Source organism: Rhinoraja longicauda, chromosome 41 (assembly GCF_053455715.1).
Source record: "Rhinoraja longicauda isolate Sanriku21f chromosome 41, sRhiLon1.1, whole genome shotgun sequence".
NCBI classification, from domain to species: domain Eukaryota; kingdom Metazoa; phylum Chordata; class Chondrichthyes; order Rajiformes; family Arhynchobatidae; genus Rhinoraja; species Rhinoraja longicauda.
Genome location: NC_135993.1, coordinates 2,260,057 through 2,274,001, shown reverse-complemented (window position 1 = coordinate 2,274,001; position 13,945 = coordinate 2,260,057). Strand labels below are relative to the sequence as shown.

Below are 13,945 nucleotides of genomic sequence, written 5' to 3'. Positions count from 1 at the left end.
AAGAAGTTTCTACGCAGGTTATAGACAATAGACAATAGGTGCAGGAGGAGGCCATTCGGCCCTTCGAGCCAGCACCGCCATTCAATGTGATCATGGCTGATCATTCTCAATCAGTATCCCGTTCCTGCCTTCTGCCCATGAGTCGACTCTTGTCTTGTAACTATGTCCCCTTATTCAAGAGTTTCCTCCAGTGACACACACCGTTCATGTTCCCACAAGGTTTTATCTGCTTCAGCAAGATCACACCTCAACCTCCGAACTGCCAAAAAACACAGATCCAGCTTGTTTAGCCTCTCTGGATAGCACAAACCTCTTGTCTCCAGAATCAGCCTGGTGAATTGTCTTTGGATGTCTCAATGCCATCATACCAGGCGCAGAGAGGATTTACAAGGGAGTTGCGAGGGCCTGAGGACCTGAGCCATAGGGAGGCTGGGCAGACCAGCACTTTATTCCTTGGAGCGCAGAAGGGTGAGGGACGATCTTATTGAGGTGTATAAAATCACAAGGAGGATAGGGTGAATGCATTGTCTTTCACTCACAGGAGGGGAATCAAGAACTAAGGACCATAGCTTTGAGGCGAGAGGGGAGAGATTTAATAGGTACTTAAGGGGCATTTTTATTCCAGAGGATAGTGGGTATATGGAACGAGCTGCCAGATGAGGTAGTTGAGGCAGGGACTATAACAATATTTAAAATACATTTGGACAGTTACATGGATAGAAAAGGTTTAGAGATATGGGCCAAACGTATATGGGCAGGTGGGACTAGTGTAGATGGGGCATCTTGGTCAGTTGGACAAGTTGGGCTGTAAGACCTGTTTCCATGCTCTATGACTCAATGCAACCATACTGTTCTTTAGGTAAGACCACCAAAACGTGTACAGTACTGCAGGTGTAGCCTCCCCAACACCTGTACAACGATCAGCCATGATCATAATGAATGGCGGTGCTGGCTCAAAGGGCCGAATGGCCTCCTCCTGCACCTATTTTCTTTTCTATGTAACTGCAACAAAACTTCCCTATTTCTAAACTCCAACCACTTTGCAATAACAGCCAACCCGTCTTTAACTACTTGCTGCACCTATCTTTTAATGATTCATGCACAAGAACATCAAGATCTCTTTGTACTTCAGTCACTTACAATCCTTGCCTATCAAATAACAATCTGCTTTTGATTCCCCTTACGTAAATGCATGACACACCTTGCCATATTCCATACCTTTTGCCAAGTTCATCCCCCTCAATCCATTTAAATCCTATTGCAAAGACACAATATCCTCATGACAATGTGCCCTTCCACCTATTTCTGTGTCATCTGCAAAGTTGGATTACATACATTCTGTCCCCCATCTCTGGTCATTGATATAAATAGTAAGTAACTGATGGCCAAGAACTGATCCCGGGAGCAGTCCACCAGTTACATCCTTCCAACTGGGTGGCCTGGTGAGGCATCAGTGGAGTTGCTGCCTCACAGCACCAGAGACCTGGATTCCATCCCGACTACGGGTGCTGTCTGTACGGAGTTTGTATGTTCTCCCCGTGACCACGTGGGCTTTCTCCGAGATCTTTGGTTTCCTCGCACACTCCAAAGACGTGCAGGTTTGTAGGTTAATTGGCTTGGGATAAATGTAAAATGTCCCTAGTGTGTGTAGGATAGTGCAAGTGTGCAGGGAACGCTGGTCGGTGTGGACTCGGCAGGCCGAAGGGCCTGTTTCCGCGCTGTATCTCTAAACTAAACCCAAAGACTCAAGTCATTGGGCAAGAAGGCAACGTAGAATACTTCGCCGCAGAAGACTGTGGAGGCCAAGTCAACGGATATTTTTAAGGTGGAGATTGATAGGTTCTTGATTAGTCCGGGTTTCAGGGGTGATGGAGAGAAGGCAGGAGAATGGGGTTGAAAGGGAAAGATAGATCAGCCATGATTGAATGGCAGAGTAGCCTTGATCGGCCGAATGGCCTAATTCTGCTACTATGACATCTGAACTTATGAAGTCCGGAGTCAGCAGCAATAAATGCAATGAAGACTCCAATAAATGCAATAAAATGTGGAACTTCCTACCGCTAGATGTAATTGAGGTGAACAGAGTAGATGCATTTAAGGGAAAGTGAGAAAATGGAATAAAAACATAGAAAATAGGTGCAGGAGTAGGCCATTCGGCCCCTCGAGCTAGCACCGTCATTCAATATGATCATGGCTATCATCCAGAATCAGTACCCAGTTCCTGCCTTCTCCTCATATCCCTTGATTCCATTAGTGCTAAGAGCTCTATCCAACTCTCTCTTGAATACATCCAGTGAATTGGCCTCCACTGCCTTCTGTGGCAGAGAATTCTAGATTCACAACTCTATGGGTGAAATAGGTAATGCAGAGCAAATAGAGCAGAGAATAATAATAATAATAATAATAATAATAATAATGCATTACATTTATATAGCGCTTTTCTAAACACTCAAAGACGCTTTACAGGGTTTACTAAAACATAAGAGAAGAAAATAAATACATAAATAAGTAAACGAACAGAAAAGGAAAAAGAAGGTGAGGTGACGGTCAGTGGTTGAAGGCAGTGCTGAACAGGTGAGACTTCAGTGATGTTTTGAATGTGGTGAGTGAGGAGGAGTCTCTGACGGTTTGGGGTAGTGAGTTCCAGAGGGTGGGAGCAGCGATGGAGAAGACCCCAGTTTGACTGTAAGCACTAACAGCTGCCTCATTCAGTGATGTGAATTCTTTACAATGGTTGGTATCTTTTCTGACAATATCATTTTTTTCTCATCCACCATTACATTGCCTCCCTTTCCGTTCCATCTCCACCTCCCCACAGCCCACCCATCATTGATGGGACCCATTATTCTAGGGAATTTGAATAAGATTAAAGCCTGTGACTCAATCTTGAATGGAGATTAATCCGTTTATTAAAGGCCACTCAGTAATCAAGCCATGCCAGCTTTTCTTTTCCCGCTAAACCGTTTACTTCATCAAGCGAATGGGGTTCAAAATAAGTATAAGAAAATAACTGCAGATGCTGGTACAAATCGAAGGTATTTATTCACAAAATGCTGGAGTAACTCAGCAGGTCAGACAGCATCTCGGGAGAGAAGGAATGGGTGACGTTTCGGGCCGAGACCCTTCTTCAGACTGAAGAAGGGTCTCGACCCGAAACGTCACCCATTCCTTCTCTCCTGAGATGCTGCCTGACCTGCTGAGTTACTCCAGCATTTTGTGAATAAATACCTAGGGTTCAAAATAATGTTTGCAAGGATAATAGCAAAACTAAAATTAAAATTATTGGTAAAAAGTGAATCATATGTGTTTATGGCTTTATAAAATGTGAAGAGATGATTTAATAGTGCTTCTTTAAAATAATGAAAGGGCTTGATCGAGAGAAGGGGGAAAATCCCCAAATTAGTTCTCAAATTTACGGGCTTCAGAATTGCATTCAATAGCCGAAACGTCTCTTACGCAGGGAGTGGCGAGAATGTGAAAATTGCCAGGTAACAGTGATGGCAATGTGGCTAAATTGCCAAGCTAGTAATCCAAAGGCTTTGACTAACAATTGAGAGATAGACTTTCAAGTCTGACCAGAGTCTCACAGCATAGAAACAGGCCCTTCATCCCAATGAAATTAGATTGAGACCACTCTGTTCATTCCCTCCATAGATGCTGCCTGAGCCACTGTGTTCCTCTAGCACTTTTGTTTTTTTCTCACATTAATATCCCGTGGCTCAGATTATTAACCATCAGCCATTTACACTAATCCTACATTAATCCCACTTTTTATTCTCTCCACATTTTTATTAATCACCCCCAGATTCTTCCACTCGGCTCACATGAAGGGCAATTTACAGAGGTCAATTAACCGACGAACCTGCATGCGAGGAAACCGGAGCACCCGGTGGAAATCTACATAGTCACAATGGAAAGGTGCAAACTCCACACAGAAAGCACCAAGATCAGGATCTAACCCCAGGAATCTAGTCATGTGAGGCAGCAGCTCTATCAGCTGGGCCACTGGGCCGCCCGGCCATTGTAACTACAGTGGCTGTAGAATCTGAAAGCAGTCATGGTGAGTACAAAGCTACCAGATTGCCACGTAAAACCACGAGTTTGCCTCTCAGGAAGGTAAATGTGTCTGCACCCAGGCTGGACTATGGGATTCTGGACACAAATGGAGTTTAGTCCTAACTTTAGTTTCTTAGTTATAGAAATACAGCGTGGAAAGTCCCTTCAGTCCACACTGACCACCTGTCCACTAGTTCCATGTTATCCCACTTTTGCATCCGACGCACTAAGGGATATTTACAGAAGCAAATTAACCTACTATCCTGCACGTCTTTGGAGTGTGGGAGGAAACCGGAGCACCCGGAGAAAACCCCCGCAGCCACAGGGAGAACATGCAAACTCCACACACAGACAGCATCTGCGGTCAGGATCAATAGACAATAGACAATAGACAATAGGTGCAGGAGTAGGCCATTCAGCCCTTCGAGCCAGCACCGCCATTCAATGCGATCATGGCTGATCACTCTCAATCAGTACCCTGTTCCTGCCTTCTCCCCATACCCCCTCACTCCGCTATCCTTAAGAGCTTTATCCAGCTCTCTCTTGAAAGCATCCAACGAACTGGCCTCCACTGCCTTCTGAGGCAGAGAATTCCACACCTTCACCACTCTCTGACTGAAAAAGTTCTTCCTCATCTCCGTTCTAAATGGCCTACCCCTTATTCTTAAACTGTGGCCTCTTGTTCTGGACTCCCCCAACATTGGGAACATGTTTCCTGCCTCTAATGTGTCCAATCCCCTAATTATCTTATATGTTTCAATAAGATCCCCCCTCATCCTTCTAAATTCCAGTGTATACAAGCCTAATTGCTCCAGCCTTTCAACATACAACTGTCCCGCCATTCCGGGAATTAACCTAGTGAACCTACGCTGCACGCCCTCAATAGCAAGAATATCCTTCCTCAAATTTGGAGACCAAAACTGCACACAGTACTCCAGGTGCGGTCTCACCAGGGCCCGGTACAACTGTAGAAGGACCTCTTTGCTCCTATACTCAACTCCTCTTGTTATGAAGGCCAACATTCCATTTGCTTTCTTCACTGCCTGCTGTACCTGCATGCTTCCTTTCAGTGACTGATGCACTAGGACACCCAGATCTCATTGAACATCCCCTCTTCCTAACTTGACACCATTCAGACAATAATCTGCCTTTCTATTCTTACTTCCAAAGTGAATAACCTCACACTTATCTACATTAAACTGCATCTGCCATGTATCCGCCCACTCACACAACCTGTCCAAGTCACCCTGCAGCCTTATTGCATCTTCCTCATAATTCACACTACCCCCCAGCTTAGTATCATCTGCAAATTTGCTAATGGTACTTTTAATCCCTTCATCTAAGTCATTAATGTATATCGTAAATAGCTGGGGTCCCAGCACCGAACCTTGCGGTACCCCACTGGTCACTGCCTGCCATTCCGAAAGGGACCCATTTATCCCCACTCTTTGCTTTCTGTCTGTCAACCAATTTTCTATCCATGTCAGTACCCTACCCCCAATACCATGTGCTCTAATTTTGCCCACTAATCTCCTATGTGGGACCTTGTCGAAGGCTTTCTGAAAGTCGAGGTACACCACATCCACTGATTCTCCCCTGTCAATTTTCCTAGTTACATCCTCAAAAAATTCTGGGTCAAACCTGGGTCTCTGGCACTACTGCTGCTCCACTGTGATCCCCATGCCTCTTGAAATGTCCTAGCAAACGATTCAGTTGCATCTAGTCACTATGTTATAATGGAATAAAGATAAAACCTTACTTCCCACAGGCATTGACCCAGACATGGCATTTGGCAAAATCTTTCCCAATCCAAGACACAAAGTTCCGGAGTAACTCAGTGGTTCAGGCACTAATTGATCTGACTTTTCGGGTCGGGACCCTTCTTAAGACAAACAGTGTGAAGAAGAGTCCCAACCCAAAACATCATCTATTCATGTTCTCCAGAGATGCTTCCTGACCCGCTGAGTTACTCCAGCATTATATGTCTTTTTAAGTGATGGAAAAAGTCAACCACAGTATGATCAGCAGCCCTTGCTCTCCAGAGCAGCAGGCTGGCATAGCGGTAGAGCCACTGCCTCACAGCGCCAGAGACCCGGGTTTGATCCTGACTACAGGTGCTGTCTACGGGTGCGGAGTTTGTACGTTCTCCCCGTGATCTGCGTGGGTTTTCTCCGGGATCATTCGTTTCCTCCCATACTCCAAAGACATACAGGTTTGTAGGTTAATTGGCTTGGTATAAATGTAAAATTGTCCCTGGAGTGTGTAGGGTAGTGTTAATGTGCAGGGATCGCTGGTCGGTGCAGACTTGGTGGGAAGGGCCTGTTCCCGTTCTGTATCTCTAAACTAAACTAAAATAACCTGCTTATAAATAACTGATTTGGGACTAGGTAGACACAAAATGCTGGAGTAACACAGCGGGATAAGCAGCATCTCTGTAGAGAAGGAATGGGTGGTGTTTCAGTCTGAAGAAGGGTCTCAAGCCGAAACATCGCCCATTCCTTCTCTCCAGAGATGCTGCCTGGCCCGCTGAGTTACTCCAGCATTTTGTGTCTACCTTTGATTTAAACCAGCATCTACAGTTCTTTCCTACTGATTTGGGACTCCCCATTACCAACAACCCCAAAACTAACCAGAGCCAAGGCCCTAATATTGGTGAAAGGATGAAATTCCAGCGATAAAGTGAAAGTGACTCAATATTAAAGTAGCACTTGGCCAAGTCTGGCACCAGGGGCCTCTGGTTAATGAAGTCCATGGGCAAATAGTTAGAGTCACACCTCCAACAGGAAGAAAGATGGTGATCACAAACCTGAGCCACAGGAATAATGTGAGAAAGGAAAGTGCTGGAGGAACTCAGCAGGCCAGGCATATGTGGAGGGAATGGAGTTGATGAGAAGATGGCAAAGTGAGTGGGAAATGAAAAGGGTCATAAACTATCCTAATTTGGAACAGGAGTCACAACTGACAAGTCTAAATCCTGGGGCTCCAGTCCAAAGTGCCATTGAGCAGCCCCAGTAACTGTCAATATCTCACTATTTGGTAGTCCTGACAGCGTCTATTTCCCACTATTTGGCAATCCCAATAGCTGTCAATATCTCATTATTTGGTAATCCTGGTATGTCAATAACTCACTATTTGGCAGCCCCTGTAACTGTCAATATCTCACTATTTGGCTGTGAGACCCTGTGGATGTAGATATCCCACTATTTGGCAAACCCACTGGCATTCAATGTCTCACTATTTTGCAGCGGGCCTTGCTGGCTTTCACTAACTATCTGGCAGCCCTGGTACCTGCTTATTGTCTCCCTATTTGGCAAATCCCATTGCTGTTAACATCCCACTGTTTGGCAGTTCCCATAGTTGTCAATGTCCCACTATTTGGCAACCGCCATAATGGCCAACGTCACACTATTCAGCAGCTCCCATTGACGTAAGCGTCTCACTATTTGGCAACTCCGACAGCCTTCAATATCTCACTATTTGGCAACTCAACCGACGGTTCGTCTCACTATTTGGCAGCCCCACTGGTTAGTCTCACTATTTGGCAGCCACGCTGACGGTTAGTCTCTCTATTTGGCAGCCACGCTGACGGTTAGTCTCAGTATTTGGCAGTCACGCTGACGGTTAGTCTCGCTATTTGGCAACCCCACTGGTTAGTCTCACTATTTGGCAGCCGCGCTGACGGTTAGTCTCACTATTTGGCAGCCCCGCTGGCGGCCAGTCCCACTATTTGGCAGCCCCACTGGCCGCCAGTCCCACTATTTGGCAGCCCCGCTGGCGGCCAGTCCCACTATTTGGCAGCCCCGCTGGCCACCAGTCCCACTATTTGGCAGCCCCGCTGGCCGCCAGTCCCACTATTTGGCAGCCCAGGCGGTTGTCCACGCGGGGCCCGGGACCGGCTGCGGCCCCGTCGCCCCTGCCTTGGGGCCGGGGATCGGGCTCCAGGGCCTCACCTTTGAAGTGCTGGTTGGCCATGGCCTTGAGCCCCTCGGCGCCCCCGTGGGCGAGTGCCGGCGCCTCCCCGCTCGCCGCCACCTCCGCCATCTTGCCGCCGCCGTAAACCCGCCCTGGCAACCGGTCGCAAAGCGGAGCCTGACCCACAGCGCCTCCCGCCGGCCGCCGCCGTCACTGCACCCCCCCCCCCTCCCGCTACAGCGCCCCCGCCACAGCGCCCCTGCCGCCACTGCTCCCGCTGCAGCGCCCCCCATCTGCCGCTGCCGTCACTGCACCCCTCCCGCTACAGCGCCCCCGCCGGCACTGCTCCCACCACAGCGCCCCCGCCGCCACTGCTCCCGCCACAGCGCCCCCGCCGGCCGCCGCCGCCACTGCACCCCCTACACCACAGCGCCGCCGCCACTGCAGCCCACCTCCCACTACAGCGCCGCCGCCACAGCGTCCCTGCCGGCCGCTGCCGTCACTGCACCCCCCTCCCGCCACAGCGCCCCCGCCGGCCGCCGCCGCCACTGCACCCCCCCTTCCGCCACACCGCCCCCGCCGGCCGCCGCCGCCGCTGCACCCCCCTCCCGCCACAGCGCCGCTGTCACAGCGCCCCCGCCGGCCCCCGCCGTCACTGCACCCCCTCTCGTCACAGCGCCCCCCCGGCCGCCGCCGCCACTGCACCCCCCTCCCGCTACAGCGCCCCCGACGCCACTGCACCCCCCCTCCCGCTATAGCGCCCCCGCCGCCCGCCGCTGTCATTACATCCTCAGAGCTCCCCTTAGCATCCTCAGAGCGCCCCTTGGCTGCCGCCCCACATACTGCAACCCCTCCCGCCACAGCGCCCCCAGCCGGCCGTCACTGGAGATACCACAGAGGGTTCCCTCCCTCATCAGATGATAAAGTGATAGGAGCAGAATCAGGCCATTCGGCCCGTCAAGTCCACCACTCATTTACTTACTGGAGTAACACAGCGGGTGCGGCTGAGAGAGAGAGAGAGTCTGGGGAGAAGGGACGGGTGACGTTTCGGGTCGAGACCCTTCTTCTGACCGACTGAGTGCGAAGTTGAGACTGAAAAAGGGCCAAGTCAGTGGATATTGTTAAGGCAGAGATAGATAGATTCTTGATCAGTGCGGGTGTCAGGGGTTATGGGGAGAAGGCAGGAGAATGGGGTTAGGAGGGAGAGATAGATCAGCCATGAATGAATGGCGGAGTAGACTTGATGGGCCGAATGGCCTGATTCCGCTCCTATCACTTATGACCGTTTGAGGAGGGAACGCCCTGAGGTGTCTCCAATGGCACGGAAACAGGCCCTTCGACCCGTCAAGTCCGTACCGACCATCGTGCACCCATTCACACTAGTTCTATGCTATCCCACTTTCTCATTCATTCCCTACACACGACAGAGGGCCAATTTACCTATAAACCTGCAGGTCCTTGGGATGAAAACAGAGTTTTGTGATCCAGAGAAGGCTTTGAGAGATTTAAAGACCAGCTGAGAGCGTGGCGGAGATATGTCGCAGATGGATATATTACGTGGAATAACGTCCTAACACGAAAGAGAAACGCTGAACTTTGTTTTTGAAATGGTGGAAGTTTAAGAAATGTGTAGGAAACACTCAGGAAGTGGCGGCTCACCTGCAGTCCGTTTGTCTTTTGTGTTTTTTTATTGTTTTGTGTCTTAATTGTAGTGTTTAGATGTGATGTAGTGTTTTTTGGTGGTTGTGTACTATGTGTGGGGGGGGGGGGGGGGCGGGGAACTGTAAAATTGTCTCTTCTGAACGGAGACCCGACCTTTTTTTCTGGGCCCTGTCTCCGTTCCCGCTGCGGCCTACCATCGGCCAAACACCTGGAGCTGGCGGCCTCCACCTGGGGCTCTGGTTCGCAGAGCCCGTGGACCGGATTTACCATCTGCGGAGCTGGCTACCTTCGGAGGCTGTGGTGGCGCTGCGGCAGTGGCTGCGACTCGCCTTCGGAGGCTCCGGAGGCTTCGGCTGCGGGCCGCGTGGATATCGGAAGCTCGCACGCCCCTGGGTGGGGGCCGACATCAGGAGCTCCGGCAGCGGCAGCGTCTTCGCCCGCCCCCAATCGCGAGGCTTGGGTCGGCCCGCCGCGGACCTTTCACCGTCTGGCGCGGCCTGAAATAGGCCGCGGGATTTTTCTCCGCCCGGCGGGGGCTTCAATGTCGGGAGCCATGATGGCCCCGACGTGGCAACTTCAACAGCCTGACCGCGGGAGAAGACGGCAGGGGAAGAGAAAAAGACATTCTGGCCTTCCATCACAGTGAGGAGGTGACTGGAGGAGACTCACTGTGATGGATTTTTCCTTTTTTTTTGTTTTGTGTTGGTTTGTGATTGTGTGTTGTTGTGAGGCAAATGAGAATTCCAATTTACTTAAACTTTATTTAAGCTTTAAGCAACTCATTCCTGTAATACACATCGTCTGGAAATTATCGCTGATTCCGCAGGTCTCGCCCGCCCGAGAGTCCCGCACAAGTGCACACTTCATTCTCCCCTCCTATTGATAAGTGGAGACGGTCAGGGGGTTTAGTATGTCTTGATGACCGTCGCAGCACTGGAGCATCAGGAGATAATGGTGTTTCAATAGCTGGTGGTACATATATTGCTTGGTCATCAACTTCACTCATATTGTTTAGTTACATTTTCAATTTTACAATCACTTATAGAAGTTTTCATAGGGGACGATGGGAGTGTTGAAGGAAGTTCTCGATTAATATTATCAAGGAGTGATGGAGCTGATGGAGAAGATGGACATGGTGCAAGGTCACAAAGTGAGAAGTTGACTGACGTCCATCCTGATACTTGATAGTTGCATAAGAAGGGTTGACATCCAGTCAGTTCAACTTCATCAACAAAGGACTCATTCTTATTTGATCGGACATATCGACGAAGCAACACAGGCCCAGGGCTTGTCAACCATGATGGCAGAGAAGTACCACTAGACGAACGCCGTTTGAAGTTAAAGAACCGCTCATGTGGAGTAGTATTGGTAGCGGTTGACAGTAGAGATCTGATGGAGTGTAATGCATCTGGTAGAACACATTCCCACTGCTGATCTGGTAAGTCATTTGACTTTAAAGCCAGTTTCACTGCTTTCCAAATGATCCCGTTATACCTCTCAACCTGACCATTTCCAATAGGATGATATGGTGTTGTTTTTACTTGTTGCAATTCCTCTATTAGAAAGGTAGTCCTTTAAATCTCTGGACATGAATGAGGCACCCCTATCAGAATGTATGTAACTTGGAAATCCACAGAATGAAAACAGTTGATCTGAACATTTGATAACCGTAGCAGCTGACATATTTGGACAAGGAAAGGCAAATGGAAACCTCGAATATTCATCAACTATGGTAAATATATAAACATTTTGAGAGGAGGATGGTAAAGGCCCTTTGAAGTCAATACTCAAACGTTCCATAGGTTGAGTAGCTTTGATCAATCTTCCTTCTTCATGACGGAAGAACCTTTGTTTTAATTCAGCACAGATTCTACATGAAGCACAGAAAAAATCATTCACGCTTTCATTTCCTCCCGCCTAGACTACTGCAACTCCCTATACACTGGGATCAGCCAATCTTCCCTGTCCCGCCTGCAACTGGTCCAAAACGCCGCAGCGAGACTCCTGACGGGTACCCGTAAAAGGGACCACATCACCCCGATTCTGGCCTCTCTCCACTGGCTCCCTGTACGGTACAGAATCAACTTCAAGCTCCTCCTATTCACGTATAAAGCCCTAAATGGACACTCCCCCCCCTACATCAAAAATCTTCTAACCCCTCTCTCTAATTCCAGGTCCCTCAGATCGGCCGACTTGGGGCTATTCACTATCCCGCGGTCTAGGCTTAAACTCAGGGGTGACCGCGCTTTTGCGGTTGCAGCTCCTAGACTGTGGAACAGCATCCCTCTCCCCATCAGAACTGCCCCCTCCATCGACTCCTTTAAGTCCAGGCTCAAAACATATTTCTACTCCCTAGCGTTTGAGGCTCATTGAGGAGGCGCTGTGAACTGTTTGCGTGCTACTGTATGTTTTCATTTTTTTTTCTATTGGAACCTAATCAAATGTACAGCACTTTGGTCAATGTGGGTTGTTTTTAAATGTGCTATACAAATAAAATTGACTTGACTTGACTTGACGTCATCTTCATATCTTCTGTAGAGAAAGGTAAGTTTTTGGAAGGAACATAGTGTAACATACGAGTGACTCCAGGATGACACAGCCCATTGTGAAGATCAGTGAGTGCAGAAGAATGAACAGAGGCACAAAATGCTCGAGTTAATGCATCCGGAGCAACATTATCCTTACCAGGGCGGTACTCAATTGAATAACTATATGCAAATAATTCAATCCTCCATTCATGAATTTTACTGTTTTTAATCTTCGTCCGTTTCCGATTATCTAGCATAAAAGCTACTGAACGCTGATCTGTTATCAAAGTGGCGAGCAGGGAAATTATTCCATTTTCTCACTCTTTCAATAATTGCTGTAGCTTCCTTTTCGACGGGTGGGTAATGCAATTTACTACCTTGGAGAGTACGAGACATGAAAGCCACTGGTCGTCCTCCTTGAGAATCAGAAGAATAGCTTTTATTGTCATTCGTTTTACCGAACGAAATTAATTTGCCAGCAGTACAAAAAAACAAAAGACACAAGACACACGACCCCAACACAAACATCCATCACAGCGACTCCAAACACCCCCTCACTGTGATGGAGGCAAAAAAACTTCCTCTCTCTTCCCCCATGCCCCTCCCATGGACAGACAGCTCGACCCCTACCGAGGCGACCGACCCGCACAGCCCCCGCAAGGAGATGGAAAGTCCCCGCGGCCGAGCCGCACCGTGCGCTGGAAAGTCCCGCGGCCGTACCGGGCGCTGGAAAGTCCCGCGGCCGTACCGGGCGATGGTAAGTCCCACGGCCGTACCGGGCGATGGAAGGCCCCGCGGCCGAGCCGTACCGGGCGATGATAAGTCCCGCGGCCGTACCGGGCGATGGAAGGCCCCCGCGGCCGTACCGGGTGATGGTAAGTCCCCGGGGCCGAGCCGCACCCTGACTTAATGTTGCTGATACTGCTAAATCAGAGGCATCACATTCAACAACAAAGGGGAGATCCTCATCGATGGCGTGTAATGTCGCAGATTCTAATTGTTTCTTTAAAGAAATAAAGGCACCAATTGCTGTAGAGTCAAGGGGGAAAGATTTTGCTCTAATCAAAGGTTACATTTTGTCAGAGAAATTTGGGTATCCATTTAGCATAATATGGGTATCCATTTAGCATAACTCTCTTCGTAGAGAGTTTAATGTAGCTGGAACAAGTATCTCTTGGAGTGGGCGTAGTCTTTCTAGATCAGGCTTGATCATATTATTTCCAACCCAATAACCAAGAATATTAATTGATGGCACTGATATTATTGACTTAGTCTCATTTAATGTTAGATTTTTAGAATGTACAACTTCTAAAAACCATTGTACATTTTTGTCATGTTCAGCTTGGTCGTTTCCTGCAGTAGTTATATTATCAAGATAAGGGAAAGTATCTTTAAGGTTTTCCTGTTCAACAAGTTTGTCCATCTCTCTCTGAAAAACTGCCACACCATTAGTTACACCAAAAGGAACTCCGCAGTAGTGGTATAATTTTCCATTTGCTTCAAACGCGGTGTATTTATTTTCTGATTCTTTCAAAGGAATTTGGTAGTAAGCACTTTTTAGGTCAAAAGTAGAGAATACCTTATACTTAGCTAATGTATTGATAATATCTTCTATACAATGTAATGGATATGCATCAAGCTCCGTGAACTGGTTTATAGTTTGAGAGTAATCAATGCAGTCTCTTTCTATGTCTCTCCAAGGGGTCCTTAAACACAACAACTTGTGCCCTCCAAGGGAAACGCTATGATACCTTCTCGTAAAAGATTAGTTACTTCGGTGTTGATAA

General features: G+C 48.4%; 1 protein-coding gene across 1 annotated transcript in view; it reads right to left on the bottom strand.

Moving 5' to 3' along the window:
• ppp5c (protein phosphatase 5, catalytic subunit) overlaps positions 1-8,134 on the bottom strand; it is a 48,042-nt gene extending 39,908 nt beyond the window's left edge. The window contains exon 1 of the mRNA XM_078431016.1: positions 8,007-8,134. Coding sequence (XP_078287142.1) covers positions 8,007-8,097 — 91 coding nt within the window. The 5' untranslated portion in view covers positions 8,098-8,134. The remainder of the gene's footprint in view (positions 1-8,006) is intronic.
• Positions 8,135-13,945: the final 5,811 nt, after the last annotated feature.